This window comes from Echinococcus granulosus (assembly GCF_000524195.1).
Source record: "Echinococcus granulosus chromosome Unknown EG_S00021, whole genome shotgun sequence".
NCBI lineage: Eukaryota > Metazoa > Platyhelminthes > Cestoda > Cyclophyllidea > Taeniidae > Echinococcus > Echinococcus granulosus.
Window position 1 is genome coordinate 510,550 of NW_020170401.1, and position 20,377 is coordinate 530,926.

Below are 20,377 nucleotides of genomic sequence, written 5' to 3' on the forward strand. Positions count from 1 at the left end.
TAATTTAAATGAGGCAGTCTTGTCATATCATGAGAGAATCGTACGTGGGAAACAAAGTTAGTTTTTTTACCTGTCACATGGCATCATAAGACTCCCAAAACTCATTTTAAGTAGATTACCAGGTTTTTTTAAGTGGGGAAAGGTCAAGAATCAGGACTAGTCTTCGAGTCACTGAAATAACAATTAGTAGTAGATTGGGAGCAACTTCAAGAACCCCTACCGTCTTCGAAGGTTCGCCAAATTTTTAAACAGAAAGAATAACTGACTAGCGTATTTTAATTAGCCTCTAGCCATCCCCGAAGCCGTAAAAATCTACAAGAATGCTGCATTGTTGGTGCACTGAAGGGCCGGAGAGGATATTGGCATGTTCTGTCACGTCGCAGGCCAGAATTGCAAACTGCAGAGTTTGAAGAGCCCACTGTGTTGAATTAGGTATTGAAACAAATATCAGTTCATTGATAGGTACGTTTTTTGAGGACCGTGGGTTTTGAATGGGAACATGACATCCTTACGCATTCGTTAGCGGTTAAGTGGGATTGCTGAATCAGTAGGTGTCACTTCCAATTCAGGTCTTTACATTGCGTTTATTCATAGTATCGACTTCTTTGTTCGTTTTTATTTTTAAAATAAGATAATCTTTTTAAAATTGTATCAGGGCGTTTTTATCTTCTGGTGCAAGAAGCAGGCGTGGATGCTCTTGCAGCATTTTTGTCTGGCATTGCCTAAAGGAAAACTTGCCCACGTGGTGGGAATTTAACATCTCCATAAATTAGTACAAAAATTTAATTGCTCACTGACTAAAAAATCTCAGATTTTAAAATTTCCAGTGCAGGAAACCCAATAGAGGCGGGTTGATGTCGTGGCACTCGATACTTCCCTATAGATGAAAGGAGACATACTATGGAGGCAGAATATGTACTGCCTATGTGTGGAAGACCTGGGGACCACTGGCGGGGGCTCAAGTAAGTGCTCGCGTCATAAAGATGAATAGCTGAACAAGCGATCAAAGTAGGGCATAAGGCTTCTCTCGTCTTTTGAGCGTCGTCTTCTGCGCTCCCCTTGGTCAACCTCCCGTGGCAGCCACCACAACGCATTCGGTGCTGTAGGGAAAAACACCTGCAAACCAACAGCGCCAATCGTTGAATTTGCGTGCAGTTGAGAAGACACCTGACCGCATCATCATTGACTCCACTTGGCAATTTTAAAGGTTCTGAAATTGGATCCTGGTTTGGAAGTTAATTGGGGATGGGGAGAATGAGCAGACCTTCAAGTATCTCCATAGCTAGTCGTAAGGACACCGGCCTAAAAGCAGAGTCGCTTAGCAAGTGACGGGCTTTAAAATAGTTTCGTAGGAATATAATCAAGCATCTGTTCCACCTCGCCATTCTCTTCTATTTTCAGCGCTACCCAGCCATATCTCTCTACCTGGGTTGTATCCACCTAACAGAGGGGTGAAGAAGTTGTCGGGTATTTACTTCACTGACACCTTTACGCAGTTACCGTGGACAGCTCTGTGGCGAACTTTTACAGATGGTTCGGGGCTAGTGTAGCTTTAATTGTTAACAGCATTCCCGAAGATTACGAAACTGGGGCAAATGCCGTGGGAAGATGTCATTTCTGACCCTACTGTTGGAATTCGTTGCCTATTCTCCCATCCACAGCATGTGTCCCTTCCTTGTCACATTAAAGTTTAACTTTTACTCCTGGAAATTGGGGTAGTTGTCCTTTAGGATCGGGTAGGCTTTCCCCTGCTACCTACGTAAAGTCCCCAGACTTCCCCGAAAGCGAAAGATTGTTATATTCCAAGGGAAAGTTTGATTCCTGAAAAATAAGAAGGCCTTTAAAGAACTTTTAATCAGTAAATTTTTGAACTAGCAACACATGTAGGTTGAAAACCTCTATTTGAATTTTATGAGTCAAAGTAATTCGGTTAGTAAGTGAAGACATTGGACATCTTTTGTCAATTTTAGGCCACTTTACACTCCCCAAACTAACATTCAGCCTCTTTGGTAACTTTCGTCAACAACAGGAAAGGGATGCGTTTTAATTTCTTTTGCTATAACTTAGAAGAGAAGTGATTTTGCTATCCCTCTCTTTTTGTTTAATCCCCGCTTCCCCTCCACTTCCTCTCTCTCTCTCTCTCTGAACAATCTGGCGCCAACTTCTCCTTGCTGAATAAGTTAATTACGGATTTCCATGCTCAAAATCTGTGACTCCTGAAAAACAAATTTCCATTTTAAAACAACGGAAAAATAGTTTATTTTTCTACTGCGAGGCCGCTTTCAAAAGCAGAAGCTGTAACATCTTCGTAACTCTAAGTGTTTGACCTCAAAACCCACGATTTTCAGCTTTTGGAAAAATAACCCAGCAACTGCTTAAACTCATTTAGTTGTAGTAGGCTCGGTGGGCTTCAGTCTTCCCCTCCCGCCTTCATTATTCTTGCAAAGAGCAGATGAGTTAGACGGGGACATGCTTTACTGGGTAAGACTGAATGGGGATCGGGGGAGACGTGTTAGAGTCACGTCTCCTACTAAGGGGTCGACGACGTCGGAACCGTCACGAGGATCGTGTCTACTGTTCATCCCCCAAAATACCTTCACTACCTAGCCAAAGGTGGCTTCTTTTGTACCCTACTTAGGAAGGAACATCGCCTAGGCAGACATCAGCATGCATGACAACCGTCCTGATGAATAATTGACAGCCTCGTGTGAGTTGAGGTGGCCACCTTACTCAGCTCAAGGATTGGACATACAAAAAAGCAGTAATTTGTGCATTACTCATAGCTGTTTTTTGCTCTCCTACTGTTTGTTGCACAGAATGTGAAGGGTGGAAGAAAGGTGGTAGAAAGGCGATCTGAAGGTGATGTATAAGGAGAATTTTGAATATGGGTGACCTTTGAGCGTATTTGCATTCCAACTTTGAGCCATCCGAGAGGCAGAACTACTCAACCTTTCTCGCTTGGTTGCACAGACAGATGACCAGTAGGCGTAACGAAGGAAAAAAGTCACTGAAAAATATGACCTTCTGCCTTTATTTTTAGGTATAACCGAGTAGCCTAGGTAGTGGCATTTAAATTGGTGCTGTAGGAATGATGTGTCGTTTTGACGGCAGAAATAAGAAAGAAATGTCCCATGAAAAACCGAAATATTCAGTTAGCTTCCCAAAAAGTAGATTTATGGCTATAGAAGTCAAAGCTATGAGTCGACGTTCTCCAATTTGGTCATTTCCAATCCCATTATTTAAACACTTCTGTCGCCCATTCTGACAGACCTTCCAAGAGTGCTTCATTTGTGGTGACAAAAAAATGATGAGCAGAGGTGGCGGCTAATGTCATGACCGCAAGAAGGTTACTTAATAAATAATTAGTGGGCGTCTAACTTTGTTTATGTGCCACTAGGCAACTAACTGCGGCGCATCGGTACAAAAAATTCTCAGCCACTGTTTCTCTCACTAAATTGTGAGTTAACTTTTAAAAGGAATTTAATTCAAACATGTACGGTGCCATTTTCCTTTCCTTGAGCTGACGGGCGACTATTTTTGTCCTGCATGGGAGGAGGTGGAGGAGGAGGGGACTTCAACTGAATTAGAGCCTGGATTAACGTGATGCAAATGACTACCCTAAAAGCGCACCATTTTCTCTCCTCTGAAAGTAAGCGCTATTGGGTTTGTCTGGAGTTAGAGAATTAGAGGGGAAACCTATCAAACAGCATCACACCCACAACATGAGGAAGGTGCCGAGACGCACAACAAAGGCCATATTTTTAAAAGGCCCATATAATTTTGTCCAAAGTTAACAACTGTATGGGACCAGTGTCGATTTCAGGTAGTCAAAATTGGAATTTTAGCCCCAAACACTTAAGGACTTCTCCCAGAACTCTTTTCACTTGAGGAAGTGCACGATCGCAGTTAGATTCTTTAATCATTAAAATATTAAGGCATTAAAAACTCATGCATTAGAATTTGTTCTTAACTGTATTCATTTTTTATTGATATTTGTTAAAAACCTCTCATTCCTTTCCAAATGTAAAATTTCAACGAGAACTCAAGAATGATGAAACATTCGTGATTGACAACTTTGATATAGAAATATTCTGATTCTGAAATTTTATACTTTCTCTGGATTAGTTAGAATCATCTACTGCGCGACAATTTGTTCCCTTTTGTTCTTTTTAATAAACACTAGAAATAAGTGTTGTCATTTGGGTCATTAGGAGGTAGTGGATGATTTGATCACGAATAAAAATCCTTGTCTATTTTTAGTCAAAAACGTTTTTCGACTGAAGCACTTAGTTTAAAAGTATATAGCTGTGATCGTGACACCTGGAGACAAATTTATTTTAGTGCTTGATATTAGTATCTTGAGGTGAATATGGTTTGGACATTTTTCCCCTCCTGGAAAGGATAAAATAAGATATATGCGTGATTCGGACTTCCTTCAGCTAAAATTCATCAAACAAACCAAAAATCACCAAACAAGTTTGCCGACCTTTTATTTTTTGATGAAATTCCTTGACCCACTCTCCCACTAAGTGCTTTTTTGTTACCACAATGGCTACATCATCCTACTTGTTAATAAGTGAGTAGCATAGGAGTGGTATGGTTCGAGATTATTAATTTGACATTTGGGGGAGAAATAACTAATAAAGATTGTACATTTCAATAGCGCTGCTTTAGAAACCCTTGAAGGGAAACCACACACTTTTTTAATAAAAAACCGAAAAATTTCTTACATAAACTTAGCATTCTTAAACATCCAACTTTATCACCAACAAATATAGTTAAAATTCCTTTTTTTTCTTTAGATATGGTGATATGGTGCCCTCAACAATAATGGGAAAGGTGGTGGGAGGAATCTGCTCCCTCTCGGGGGTTCTCGTCATTGCACTTCCTGTTCCAGTCATTGTCTCAAATTTTAATCGTATCTACCAGCAGAACCAGCGTTCGGATAAGAGGAAGACTCAAAAGGTGAGGATATTTCCAAAACAGAAAAATCACTGAGTTTAGGTCCGACAACAAGCTATCAAAGTCCTTTTCAGGCCCTTTTAAAAAGGAAAGAAATAAAATGAGTTGGAGATGGGAATAACTAGATTTATTTCACGTGATCAACAATTTTCTTCAGTATTCTTTATTGTGCTGTAGAGGTTTTCTTACATTTTAAAGTATCTGCCGAAAGGTGGATTGACTCCGGATGATCTGATTCAAGCACGAACTCGATGCGGTTGTTGACAAATTTGGAGAAAACGCGGTGCTGGGTAGCGCAAAGTACCTTATCATATCTTTCAGAGAGATCCAGGCTTGTAAGGAGTGTGTGCACTTGATGGATTGCAAATGAAACTGTCCACTGATAATTTCTTATGAAAGTTCAAACAGCAATTTCCGCGAATATTCATACACTCGTGTATGAGAAAGAAAAATTTATGGCGATTTAATCGGTAGGAAGAGAATCCCGTCGTTTGTGTGGTTACACATTCTACAAGACCTTATATCGGCTAAAAGCTTATCCGCGGGAAACTTCCGTGCTTGCGGAGGAAGGAAGGGAGGGAGTGAGGGAGGTAGATAGTGTCCCACTGCCTTCACATCCTCCGTATTTTCGTAAGAAGTTTTGAAATAAGCCACTCCTATTTAACGGATGGCTTTATTCTTTCGTAATTGGTCCCAATCCCATCTTTAGTGTAACTTGGGTGATGAGTAGCTATGATAAAAGCGAAATGAGAAGCAACACCTCTAAAACTATATTGGATCACTGGACATTTAGCCCTTCATCCCTTCTAATGTTTCTACTTATCTTTTTCCCCATTCTTCTTGTTAATTTATCCAGTGATAGGACAGAGACAAAAATAAGCAGACTTGCTCTCCATTTTTGCTCTCTATTTCACCCTCCAGATGACAGGTAATCTGATACTGCGTAATTTGCAACACGCATCTTAGTTGTCATCGTTGACAATTTAAAAGAGGTAGTTAACTTGGAATTTCTTTTTGAATTGAGTTGGACTTCTGCCTACAAAATGAGCAACATTTGTTGTCAATTGTCCAGTTCTTCTGATTCCAGTGATATCACCTCATTATTTCTTCCAAAGTTGGCAATTTCACATTAAAAATGGGTCGTCAGTAGACCTTAAGAACTTACCCATCACAACAGATGAACGTTTTGACTCCGGTCGTTTAGCCACCTACAACAGATGGGTTGGGTAATAGCATGGTGGTGTTCCACCAACGAGGATCCACTGGTCGCTGCAAGGAAGGTTTGCCTGAGATAAATCCATACTGCAACCTCATTCTATCTCAAAACGCACACAAACAATAAACTTCCTGCACCAACACCTTTACAAGCGACAACACTTTTGTTGAAGGCCAGTTAGAGGCAAAAATTCTGCACCTCACTATTTTTATATGATTCGTTCCTTCTTCAGGAAAGGTAAAAAGCTCTGTGGCTAATTCATGCGGTTTTGTGGCAGCGGTGAACCCCACCTTATAAGTACAAAATAACAAAATAAGGACTTCTCTAACTTTTTCCCCCCTCCCAAATGCTCTGTTCTCCTCCAATGACAATGTATAATAACGCAAAAAAAGCTGCGTTACAAATCTGCTGATCGGAAACGAACCCTTACTTTTCCTTCGCATTTCTTTTGCGCAAACAGTCTAAAAATCTAGAGCTGTAAACATTGGCGGAGTTAAGTGTGCAACTGGAAATGAAGCCCCTTGGAAAGGTTTTACAGCAGTGACAAGCAGTCAATTAAATGACTATGTATGGGGAAAATAGAATTTATCCATTTAAATAACTTGGCGTGTATTCCCTCTATCAACATACCTAGCATTATCTATTCCTCCCTCAAAACTATCAAGCGCTTGAAGAAAGTAGGCATGATTTTTGGCGTACAGGCTGTAACAACTTGTGAAATGTCATTGTTGACAAGCCTCCATTGCAAAGCACAAAAAGCCTCAGTCTACTACTCCTATTAATTATTCCCTCTACCATCCTCCTGTTCCTTTAAAATCCTCATATTAATGAACATCGGTTGAACCTGTTGAATGGCATTGAAGATCTTCTGCTAAACAAACCTATTTGAATCCTACTGTATTGATGAAACAGAAGGCAGCGCTCCATCTAACAAGCCCTTGACAATTGTTTTAGTTTACTATACAAAATTAGGCAAAATTGTTTAATGAATTTGTATTAATATCCCCAATTAGTGAATGGCACATCCATTAAATGAATGGAGGGAAACGCCTGATGGGTTATAACTAATTCCGATTTTGCAACTACAAAATTTCCTACAAAGTCTCTGTGATGCTCTTTTCCACTCACCCCTGCACGGTTGCTATAATTCCCAACCTTTCATCTATTTCGGTAACTTCCTATAGCGAAGTTACCGGAGTGGACGTTTACATTGATACCGCATTTTACTATTAGATGTGAGCAAAAAAGAGAGTGCAGATTTCTACAAAGTGTGACCACTTCGGGGGAGTTATCTCCATCAGATTAGGTGCTCAGAGAAATCCAGTTTGAGTGACGACTTTTACCTGCAAGCCAAAAGTTGACCACTCCTTCTTTGGACTTATTTTAAGCAAAAAAGTTAATAAAACACCTCGCATAAAATTTAAGTGCCTATTTCGATTACTCACAGACTGATCGACACCTTCCCTGATTTTTTCGTACGAAGTACGTAGAAAGGCAATTTGAAATGAAGATCTTTAAAAGGTCAGTCATTTAAGCCGACGGTTTTTTAGCCTGAACTAACGAAATCAGAACCACCTATTCAGTTTCATTTAGAAGAATTTTGAACATTTTATGGTAAAAAACACATAGATTTGTCCTACTTTTGGTTAAAATGTAAGTCGTGAATCCTGCTTTTTGCACTAATTTGTTTCACAACAAATTGTACTTGTCATTTAAGCCGTAAATTATGTCAGCATATAAAATAAAGCCAAACAATGTAAGAACATTCTGAAGCCCGGAGTCTAATTTAGGCAAAAATGATGAAAATTTTTTGATCGTAATTTTGTAAATAAGTGGGAAGTTTTCTTGTAGATTTACGACACTAATTCGAATTATCTTAAAGGCCTCATTACATAGGTGTCAAAAGGCTGGAAGACCACTAGCTTAGTTGACGTAAGGAGAGTCCCGTATCAGCAACGTAGAAGATGGGGGAGCACTTGAGTAAAGGAATTGAGAAAGGTGCCATCTCATTTATTCCTCGTCTTCCGCATTAGCCCGATAATATGCCTTCGAGCAATGATCGTCGCCTTTTCTTGACACTGGCATTTGACAGTCACATTCAACACCAAATATGACAACCGAGTTTATCCTCAAGCGTCTATAAGTCACGGAGATCTGGCAATAGCCTCATTGCCAACAGCTGAATGGTCCAATGACCAGAACGGAGGTCGATCCTTAGGAAACAGAAAAAAAACTTGCGTGGCATCCTGTAGCCGAGGTAATAGTAGCACTCCCACTTGCCAATAACTCCAATCCTACCATTTCTTCATTGTGACTCCCCACTTCTGCCTGGATATATAGGTGAAGAATATCATAAAGTTTGCAGGAGTTACCCGCGTCTCTACTTAGCCCACCAATTGGAATTCGAAAGCATGGTGGGCTGCTCAACTCATTAGGTGGCACACGCCCTGTAAGACAGTGGAGTTTGCATTTAGGCAAAATCCAGCTTGCCTCATTGCCAGACTACCTCCCGTGAAATGTGTCTAGACTAATATTTTAAAGGAACTGAAATACTCCGTAGATTAGTTAAATTTTAAAAGAAAAAAAATATTGATGCTGAGGGGGGTTGTACAAATATGAATGCCTTTTTTGGGGAATAGAGAATCTGGGAACGGGCCAGATGTAGAACCCAGAAGTGAACAACAAGTCGGCGGTTTTGAAGCCTGCTTCCTATCACCTCTCAGTGTCTAAAGTTTGGCACTTATTTCCTTGAATTTCACTGCTTTTAATACTCACTTTATGTAAGCGCCAACAGTTTGCTTAATCATCATTTTCAAGTAAAGTGGATGAACTCCTTGATCTTAATGCATCATTGAGAGACGGTGGATTGTACCCCTTAATCCAATCCTGGTTGGTGTGCCCTGCTACTTCGCCTTCGTCGGATGCTCACTGACACTGTGTACCTTTGGGACTGAGTCAAACCATTAGTTGTAACCAACATTTGATAAGGGGCGATTATGTTAACAGAACGTATAGCCTGCTCGGTGCGTTGAATTTTATGATCGCCGTGATGGAGGTTAGGACCATCGGCCTGCCTTGAAGTGCTTGGATCATTTAAGCACTTTCCTCCGGATCGGCAGAGCATCTCATCCCCTTATCACGGTGCTATCAAAAGCAAACTCATTGCCACTCTCCGTTTAATGCCTCTCCTGTTACTCTTGCTTACTGTCTTGAGTACCGATGATTGAAGTTGTCACTCCAGTGGACGACGGCAGGTAGTAAATTGCCACCCTTGTCACTTACCACTGTTCCATCACTAGGAGTCTTTTAAATGAGCAGTTTGGGTTCGATCTGAACGGCTCTTGTAATGCCACAAGGCAGTATTTTATGCGCTTTATTAAAGGAGAAACGCGTGGAACCCGATGAAACTCGAATCCCAATTAGCTATTACGTCCTATCACAGGAGGCATCTAAGAGTGTTTTCTTATGCCCACGACGAAAAATGAATACTTTTTATGCAATTAGGGTTAACAGATATATTCCTCAGAATTCATTTTCTTGCCTGTGTTAAAATAAAGTTTGGCTCTCAATTAGGCCCTGAAATGTGCACTTACGGAATGCATTCATCCTCAAATGTGAATGCCTTGTATTGTGTGAATAGAAGAAGAGCATCTACAATGAACGACTCAGACAAGCGCCTTAGTAAAAAAGTGTGGCATAATTTTGTCCGTGGACAAAAAAGTGACTTTTCTCCATCCCATTTACTAATATTTTATCTTGCCTTTGAATTCCACACATCAAAGATCTGTTGAACTCATCGGGTGTGGTTCGAGCATGTCCGCTTTGAAGTCGGCTTCAAGGACGCAGAAGCCAGTTTTTCACCCACCTGGAAGAGTGTGCCGTCCAGAAGTGCTTTTAGCGAGTCTATCCTGAAGACGAATCACCACTTGAAAATTACGTGATCCTTTGACACGAGACACAACTCTAGGCTATCGTGTCAAGAACCGCAATTAGCAATTTACAATTTGAGTGAGGAATCAACCCTCACTCTTACATCTCTATCAACTGGAGGTGGCGAGTCGTGGGAGCCAGGTGAACGGCGCCTCAAACCATAAATAGACCACCGTTTTCGCTCAGCTGGTTCTTCTGCTGCTGAGTCGTCGCAGATACCCTTCTGCCCAGGTTACAACCTGACCAATGCGTCTTAGGTTTGGCATTGCCAAGGTAGATGCAATGCATTAGTCTTAAAGAAACACGTTCCACGGCATACACAATGGTTTAAATCACTTGAGAACTGAAAGTACCCATTTGGAAGCATTGCCAGTTACAATATATATGCGTGAAACACATTCATATAAAAAATCAGTTACTTTTATTAGTATCTAAACTAGACCATAGGGAAATGAGTAGTTAAGCGCACTGAGAGTTGTCCCTTCTTACATTATAGAAGGCACGCCTAGCAAGAGTAAATCAGGCCAAATCGGTGGCTCGTCACTCTTACCTGCACTCACCATGCCAGTCTACCGATTCCGTGAACGCGGTCACAGCGCTGTCTGGCAATCCTCTTGTCATTCGATTTATGAAGAGCCTCGCCAGCCTGCCCCTACCTTCACCTACAGAAGTGAGCGAAAAGGAGCCATGTCATACGAAATTGGAGGAGGATTCGTTGTCGACAACGTCGCCATCAACAATCGCGACGCCCCCACCGACGATGATCAACTATCACCGAGCCGTCACTGCGGCTGTCAACTATATTCGACACATTTCGACTGATGAGGAGACTCAAATGCTTCTTGTACACCTTCTATTCTGTCTCGAGCAGGCTGTGGTGCGTAAAATGGCAATTTATAAACGCTGCTAAAGATTCAGATAAAACAAATGTCAGGGAGTTTTGCGATTACAGATGATTCACGATCTTAAAATTGTCTAGACACCGCCTTTACTGACATCTTGCGAATTCTAGACAAATAGTTTATTTCTTAGTAGGCATGGAGCTTTGGCCACTGACAATGTCCTTTCCAAGTGGACAAATGGTACCTAATCTGAATACGCCCGAATGTTCTCCTTAAGTATTATCAGCTAGAGTGACAGTTAGCAATGTGTAACAGCCGTGTTTAATGCTCTATTTCTAGCTATGCCAAAATGTCGTGACCATGGCGACCGTCTGTCGATATCTTTTTGGAATTGTCTAAGTGTGCCTTGAAATGAATTTTTTTATGTTATCAGTCAGATTGACACTTCTGATAGGAGTAACAAGCTTCGTCGCTGGATCACAAATACTGCAAAAATACGAAGCTAGTATTCGAGATGTTAGCTATAGCAGAACATTTTCATTGGCAAGAGAGCTTTTTCTTGAAATCCTGCTATCAATCAGAATGACATTTATTATCCCTGAAAAAGATGCAGCTCATTCCTTAGTATAGACGTCTTCTATCATTACGCCTGATGGCTTACGGTAGTAAACAAGGCCATTCCTTAGGAGGACGTGTCTGCTTTACGAGAGGTACTCCCCTATTATCAACTCGATTAGAATCCTGACAAGAAAGGGGAGCTCATTCACTACTACGGTAAAGAAAATAACTGTAATGCTTCAATAATGGTAAATGTCTAAATGCCCTTGATTACTGGCTCTCTGACCTGATAAATTATATATTTCCTTGGAATTGTTTAAATGCTTAAACAATGGTTTTCAACTGTCACCAGGTAAATTGACATTCAGTCCTGCTTAAAATACAAATAAGTTTCTTAAAATATTCTCACCTTTGCTACTGCAGCTTTGATTGAAAGCGACTCGCAAGGATAGATGATATGCAGCCCTAAAAGTGGTCACGTTCCTTGATGACGGTTCTTTACTTTTATCGGGCAATCTGACGCATTGACAAGCCTGATTAACAACTATTTCTTTGAGTTTAACCATAACTGGTTGTTTTTCTACGTTAAGTTTTAACACCGCCTTTTGAGTTACGACGATCCGCGGCAATGTTGATGCTTTCATTAGATTCAAAATGCTCCTCTATTGTCATAATTACTGATGATTAACCCATAGCGACATGGCTTTAAATGAAATAGATGATAAAAGCCACCCTTAAAGTGATTAGAATTTCGGGATTTATGCGCTGGTATCGGTAGTCAGGCTGACATCTTGGAGCAGAAGACACATTTAGCCCATACGCGTAGCCTATTTTGCTTCATGTTGTGACTGTATCCATTGTCTAGAAATTCCATCTTTACTGTAGAGCTGAATGGCTAAATAATATCCCTCTTAAAAAATCGAATAGTTGAGATACACATTTTTCCATTTCCCACCATTTGCATTAACTCTTTGTTGACTTTTATCGCAATATCAATTTATTTTACAATAACCACTTTTGACAGCCGTTTTAATTGACAATTAGTAGTAAAAACTTCCATTTCCAAAGAACATTCTGATAGAAATCTCTCGATTTTATAGTCTTTGTTGAGCAAAGAGGCAGTTCAAAAGGTACTTTTAAACAGAAATGGTTTATTTGGAAAAGGATAAAAATGTGGGTTAGTAGTTTCAGATACAAGGAAGTGGGAGCAGCAAAGTGCAACCTTAAAGTGCTTGGAAGTACATCAGAACTCATTACTAAAAAAAATCTTCCGATCAGTGTAAATTTTTGCGGACCCTCAAAGACATACCTGTTCAGAGTTGTGTTAAACCAATTTCACGAATTTTGAATCAAGTTTGCTTTCTGGAAAAAAGCGCAAACAAGTTTTAGGTGACTGCGTTCCCTTGGTCTCACTAATTTTAATATTCCATAAGTTGATGCGAAAGCGTGGTAAAATTCTCATCCGTGAATGTTGAATTTATCAAAAAGTGAGGAAAAACTGTAAGTCTGTCAGCTGTTGAATTAGTTCTGAGTGTTTTGATCAAAGCCCTGTGCTGTCCTCTTTGTTAGTTGTAAGAGACTCTATAAGCAGGATATCATTCTTAGCTTTTCTTCAGCCTTGACAGTACTTTTAAATTGATGCATGCTCTAGGAGATTTTCTTGTCACTTAAAAAATTGCACAACCTTGTAAACATTTATTTAAAATTCCTGGGGCACATTTTGTATAAAATGTTAGGAAATTACTAGAAATCGCGTTTTTGTGGTACAAAAGGTGTGGACTTATTCCTACTACCCAAAGGATTTATAGGACTATTAGAATAAGTAACAGACGCAAAACTCCTTGACACCAAGGTGATTGTCAAGGCGGAGAAACTTAAGAAGCCATCTTTTTACTAGGCTTCGTTCTTCTTTTCGGGGTAATTCTTTCAGCCCCGATGTTACTTCTTTAGCCCAACTTTGAGGACCTTAAACATGTCCAACTGGCACGAAAATGGAAATTATTCTATGATTTTTAGCCATTTCAAGTGGCCATTCTGTTGCAGCGAAGGCGACTTCAACTCGTGCATTTCGATTGACCATCAATTCGCTTTATTATAATCTTCGTTATCACCCGGAGGAATTTTTGCTTAATTAAAGACTAGAAGCTTAATAATTTGGAATTTTACCATCTAACTGAGTTCCTCCTCCTTTCTACGTTAGCGTTTGATATGTTCGTCCTCTTTTGCATTTAACTTCCCAGTTTCAAAGCGGAAATCCGGGAAAAATAGACACTTAAAAATTACTCATTGATAGAATGAATATTTTAAAATGAAAACAGCTTGCTACTGATGGGGTTTACCTTAGGCTAGTCATAAGAAAAAATTTTCTTTATTTATTTGGAGTCATCAGAGGGAATGGGAAATTCAAGTATTTGTCTTCCCAAGAATTTGCTGCTTTTGCCTTTTTTTACAAGATTTACACGTTTTTTGCTTAAATATTCAGTGCGACTAATCCTAAAAATAACATCATATACTACTTAAGTAGTCAAGTAAGTAGTTGAGTCCTAAATAAAGTTGGCGCTTAATAGGCCATGATTAAGCAGATTTTCTATGAGCTAGCTTGGTTGGCTTTCCTCACTTGCTTCCTAAATGTGAATTTCTCAAAGAAATTTCAGAAGCATCACATTTTACAAATATATTGTACATTCTAAGGTAGACTAAGCCGGGGGATGCTCACATAATGCTGAACTTTAGAGTGACCATCTTTTAAAAATTCGAGTTTACACACCGTGTGGAGGCGAATTATGGGATACACTTATTATCTAGTAAAAAGCCTTCTGTTAATTGGGAAAAATTCATAAGTTAAAGTGTGTATATTTTTGGCGCTTGCAGTCTTCCACGAGGTCTTCACAATCCAAAGCGGTAATGGGAAAATGCTTATCACCAAGGTACAGAAAAATCAGGCGGCTACTGCCACCATCTGAGGGCTATGTTGTAAAACGGAAGCATAACCTGTGAAGAGTGAATAGCCTGGACATGCTGTGGCACATCGGACAACGCAGAAATGCTCCAAATGGTTTCACTCTGGCGATGAATCACTGACTGGTGATGCAGTCTGTTCGGGAGGATCATCCATTCTCAACCATGTCAAAATTACATCTGAGAATGGTGTGTCACGAACCACATTCGGCAATGGCGATGACAAGTCATAAAAGCTAAGCAAACGAGCGCTCTATGGCACGTATACCTGTTCATTGCTTTTTTTTTGACTAAAAATTAAGCAAACAAACCTTTATTTTCCAGCGATTAGATCAACGTTTATTCCACATTTCTAGGGTGAGCACAACTGCACTTCTAAATGTCTAACGATTGTTGTGTAGGGTGCTCTGCAGATGGAGTTGTTCATTTACTGAAAGCCAAGCAGCCAATACGATTGAGACTTATCAACTTGCTCGAACTTGAAATAGTTTTGAAACACCAAAGTCTAGTCATACAGTTGATCTAAGGCTCCACTCTCACGGGATAACATAGGGACGGATTTGAGGGAGATAATGTCTCACATCTTCAGTACGCCCTCGATACCACTTCTTCGGGCAATTAGTGTCAGTTTTTCTTGACACCTGACCGTTACAAACTGCTATTTGTATGTGCATGAACAGCTTCTATCGAGGTTCTGAGCAGCGATTTATCTCTACACTCTACTTGACCGTTCTTGTTGATGTTAGGATGCTCACTTAAGTTATCCAAATGGGCCGGCAAAAGTTATTTATTAGTAAGTCATTCATCTAATTTTACTCCTGATTTTCCTAGTTCTTACAACAGCGTTTTTAAAAGCTGCTACCGAGAATATATAATTAAAATGTTTGCCCAAATGATTATTTCGATGAGCAAAGAGGACAATTGGTGGTGTGGTAGGAAAAGCTATTCCCGCTCTAGTCATTTTTTAAGATTAAGTAGAGCAATCCGCCAGCGAATGCAGTTTGTAGAGATTTTGCATCAAAAATTCGTATTACTACTGGCGTACATTCATAAACATGATGACTTGGAATCGAAGTACTGTACTTGCGCAGCCTTGCTGGCTGAAGTGCCGAGCCATGAGGATGGTTTTAGTCTCACGTGGAACATTTTGATTGCTCTTGACATTATTGTGGAGATTGGCAATCTTTAGTGTCTTTGCGTTATTGTCGACTAGTCAGGTAAAACCCAACGAGGCAGTAACAGCAAAATGTTTTAAAGGGTACGAAGAAAAGGAAGCTCTTGAAACTCTACAAAATTTTTATTCAGGAGTGCTTTTTCTAGCGTTTTAGCCACCCTCAGCGCCGACAATCACATACTATATAGAATAGACAGGTAAGGAATGTGAGTGGGATAGAAATAGTTGGTAGTTAAGATGGGAGCCACGTTTTTTTCTGCTATGAGAGTAGCAATTGCAAGCTTATGTCTTGTTTGGAAAAATTGTGAAGTACAATTCATTGCATATTTTGAGAAGATTTTTGCTACTATTTTATTTTTATCAAAACAAAGAGCTGTAGCAGCTTTGTGATTACCCTGCGCATAAGCTCACTTTGCGTTTAGCATTTGGGAAGGATTAATCCTTTGTTTAAGCGACTTAGTGATTAAGTAATACAAAGGAGGTGATTTTTTCTCAATGGAAGCTCAATCCCCTGTCTCTATTGAGGCAGTTGAGACACAGCAAAATGTGTATTTACCGCAAGTAGACAGTGGAGCTTTCAAAGTCTAGCAAAATCCATGAACTCACCTGAAATAAAATCAAGTCTTATTTATATCCATTTTTCTCTTCCATGATGACAGAATTCCGAATAAAGTATAAGCTTGCACAACGGCCAGAGGTTTGACAACAACAAACAGGTGAGGCAAAAAAGCACAACTTTTAAATGGCGAGAGTCGCCTCAAAAGTAAAGGCAAAAGCAACCGGGTAAGGATAGCAGATATTTTGTTTAAATTAACAGACTCATTATTGATAGGCCACTTGTCAATGTAGGTGGATTTTTGAAAAGAACTCTCTTAAATCTCGGGCAGTGGTGACGTAGAAAGTGAGCTTCCACTTGGATCATGTGAGGCTGTTATGTGCTTCCAAGTAGTTTTAATTATAAAAGGCAAAAAATAGGTAATTGGGGGCATTACTTGCACCGAAAAATAAGCATACCGCATCCTCAATTTTGGTAAATGGGGCAGTTTAGGCAATATTTGTGGAAATTCTTTAGTACGCACAGTTTTATAGATTTCGCATCAAGGTTATGATTAAGTGAGAAATGGCACTACAACCAACATCATTTAATGCCCAAATTCAATTGAAAGTCAGTTTCTGTGTTTTGTTTCTCAAAATCACAACAATTTGTCCTCTAAGAAAGACTGCTTCGATTCCAAGTCATCATGTAATTGAAAGCATGCCGGTTTTAATACAAATTTTTAATGCGAATTTTCGATAAATTGCATTTGCTGGCGGATTGCTCTACTTAATCTTTAAAAATGACTAGAGGGGAATAGCTTTTCCTACCACACCACCAATGATCCTCTTCGCTCATCGAATTGACCATTTGAACAAACATTTTAATTATGCATTCTTGGTAGCAGCTTTCAAAAATGCTGTTGTAAGAACTGGGAAAATTAGGACTAAAATTTGATGAATGATTTACTAATAAAGAACTTTTGGATAACTTAAGTGAGCATCCTGACATCAACATGAACGGCCAAGTAGTGTAGCGATAAATAGCTGTTCGTTTCCTTGTTGAAAAAGGCGAAATTTTACATTAAATTCTCCTCTGAATCAGCAGCTTCGCGATTTGCCCATTTACTTAATTGTAATAAAGTTGTTTTTTTGGTTCTTCAGCCAGATCATCCTCGGGCTATATTAAGTATTTTCAAATAATTAACTCTGTTTTTTTTTGAATTAAAGATAGCTACATCTCCTAGCCTTCAATCTGCAAAATTGAATAACTTTCTTCGCTACAGAACCACACCTACACGCCCTGCATAGAGAGAACCGTTCCACGAACTCACGACGTGAAGGAAGTATTCCACAAAATTCACCCCGTCTTCACCAACGACACCCTCCACCGATATCGCAAGTCAGTGTTGCCGAATCGTAAACACTGCTCCAGTAGCCTCTCCGACGGTGGTGAAACCTCGAGTCGTGGAGACCGGAGGCGAAGGAGGAGGAAAAGGCTCTGTTTTTGCTGTCCCCTGAGGTCGCAGTACATAGAAAGTCCCCATGCATCATTGGATGAAGCTAAACGGAGGCCTAACAAGGTACACTATTTAAGGGTGGATTAACTGCAAGGTGTCGTACATTCTAAGACGTCGCGTTCTCACTGCCTCCCTCTTAATCGGCTGATACAGCGTACAGATGTCCTTTAATTGTATCAATACTCGCCATAAGGTCAAGGTCAATTAGGACTTACAATTAGGCGAGGCTGAAATCACCAAGTGACTCGAGTAGTCTTCTCAAGCTGCCTAGCCATTCTGTAAGCCCTTGTCGTACTCCTTGCCTAATCGCTAGCGTCGATAATCAAGACGTCTGTGCCGATGTCTGATTGGGGGCCCCGGAGGACCCGAGCTCACTTGCTAAACTCCAATTGCTAATAGAGGTGAGATCTGTAATTAGTCCAGTCGACTAAATATATGCGTGCATTATAAGGGAGTAATTTGCGTCAGTCTACTACTTTCTACAGCACTAATTCCCCCCAATTAGAGTAGAGTATTGTGAAATTTTCTCTTAACAGGATGGTTGTGATTTAAGCTTAAAAATCCTACTGACGCCATTCCGAACCCGCGGACAAATTTTATTAATAGTATTTGTTAAAGTTGCTGTGTGCGATGGCAGAAGGTAACGTCCAGGAATATGAAGACGACGATGATGATGCTGGTGACTGGAATGAATCACGTCTAGGACACCATTCCACTTTTGTGGTCAGGGGATAAGTGAACTTCTCATGCCATGCAAGAACTGATAAAAATGGGCTTCAGAAATTGTAAATTCATCCTTTTCCTTTTTTCCGTAGGTTATGCAGATGCATTGCGCGCTTGCAACTGTCTGCTAGCTGATTGACCGACTTTTTATGGGCAAATGGGGGCCTTGTGCCATCCCTTTTATAGATGACAATAAGCTTCAGGGGATGTTAGGCAGCTTTCCTTTCGTTCCTCATCTTCGAGTACACAAATAAATATGAAGGTTGCATCCTCGATAGGTTGCTGATTGACGTGTGATGAGAAGTGATAGTTCCATGAGGCTTTTTGCACAGATTAAGGTAGTTTTTCCTCGAAATTTGGTGGATCTCTCTCCAGGGAAAAGTACTGCCTTCTCGAGTTGATGATAAATCACCTACTAAAGTGCCTTATTGAAAGAGGGTTTGCCAAGAGAAGGAAAATTGGGGGTGCCAGCGGTTGTCGTTGACGTTTGTCACAAGTGCGAAAACACGCATTTAAGGAATTTTCTTCTTCTCCCTCGGTGAGCATTTTAGGCTAGGGGATTTTCCACCGGAGGTCATGAGGTCATGTTTGAATTTGAGGTGCTATTACGTTGAGTAGTTAGCTATAATAAGGATTCAAGTATTGTGCTTAGTCTTCGACACGGTTGTCTTGCTAAGAAAAAAATGTCAGTCATTGATCTTGTTACTACCTCAAAAACGAAAAATGAGGGCTTTTAAGGCTGTTCATATGTCTTTTAGTCGTCATGTACTTAGATGTGTGGATTTGCCCACTGGCCACCATCAATAGGGCTAAATTGATAAATCAACTCCCAAACAAACTGTGGAATAACAACACTGCAATTTTCCGCGTTTGCTGCTAGTGCCACATATACTTGGCTTACCTATTTCCCTACTTTAGTTTGGCGTCACTTATATGTGACGCGCATCTTTGCCAGTTTTTTGGTTATTTTTTGCTTTAATTTACAAAAATGAAGGTTGTAATAGACGCAAAAATATCATCTTTCTTTAAACATTAATTTTATTTTATCCTGACAGTGGTGTAAATCGCTGAAAAAAATTAATAAGTCTTATCTGGATCCTAATAGCAGTAGATTTCCCTGCAAACGAACGCATTTAAAAGTGAAAGACGCTTGACTCCTCCTCGCTGCATCTTTCAATATGTGACACTCTTCTCAACGCCTCATGGTAAAAAGTCACAATGGTTTTCCAAGCAGAATCAATTCTTTTGACTGCCATAAATTGTTTATGGCCACGGAGAGGAAACGATTGGAGGTGTTTGGGAGCCGTTTCTCAACTATTTAAAAAGGAAGTGCTTCACCACTCCTGAGGAGGATGTGTTTATAAGTCAGCAGCTAGAATGCTCGAAAAGGACTGCCTTTTTCGTCCCTTGTGCTAAAATTTGACGTTTTTAATCTAGGATTGGGAAGGAGATACTACTTAAGTGAATTTCAGGCTATTCACTCCAGATCACCAAAAAAGGTATTCTCCAGTGTCTTTTTGTTTAAATGAATAGTGATCATTAAATGTGCAAAATTCAAAACTGGAAAACAGAAAACATACAAAAATTCATGCTAGGTAATATTCCAACTGTGGATGTTCCGTTTGGCGATACTACCTACTGATGGACGTAACCAGTTGGGACTAATTTGGCGCCATTGCTATTAGAAATCCTTTTTCTCCACATATAATGCTAGAAAAACGATTTTTAGGCAATAGTTAGTCCTGATGATATCACGAGGGTAGCATCTGAGCGAAAGCTGAATGCCTGCTGAAATGCCCTTTTATTATAGGATGAAACGGCGAGTTCTCAGAGCTACGAGAACGCAACCAAGGCAACAAATGGAGATGATGATGAAGAGATGGAGAAGGATAACAAAACTACCCTTTCGTAAATGGTAGGAGTCCTCGCCAAGACAGTCCACTAAGAGAGAAGGAGGGAG

The 20,377-nt window shown here is 40.0% G+C and overlaps 1 protein-coding gene across 1 annotated transcript; it reads left to right on the forward strand. All coding sequences in view use genetic code 11, as the record gives it.

Moving 5' to 3' along the window:
- Positions 1 to 2,491: 2,491 nt before the first annotated feature.
- On the forward strand, positions 2,492 to 20,329 carry EGR_03808 (Potassium voltage-gated channel subfamily D member 3; the record flags this gene model as incomplete). Its single annotated transcript, XM_024493057.1, has 5 exons — positions 2,492 to 2,613; positions 4,803 to 4,965; positions 10,605 to 10,985; positions 17,461 to 17,757; positions 20,228 to 20,329. The coding sequence occupies 5 exons, from the start codon at positions 2,492 to 2,494 to the stop codon at positions 20,327 to 20,329; spliced, it is 1,065 nt and encodes a 354-aa protein (XP_024352518.1).
- Positions 20,330 to 20,377: the final 48 nt, after the last annotated feature.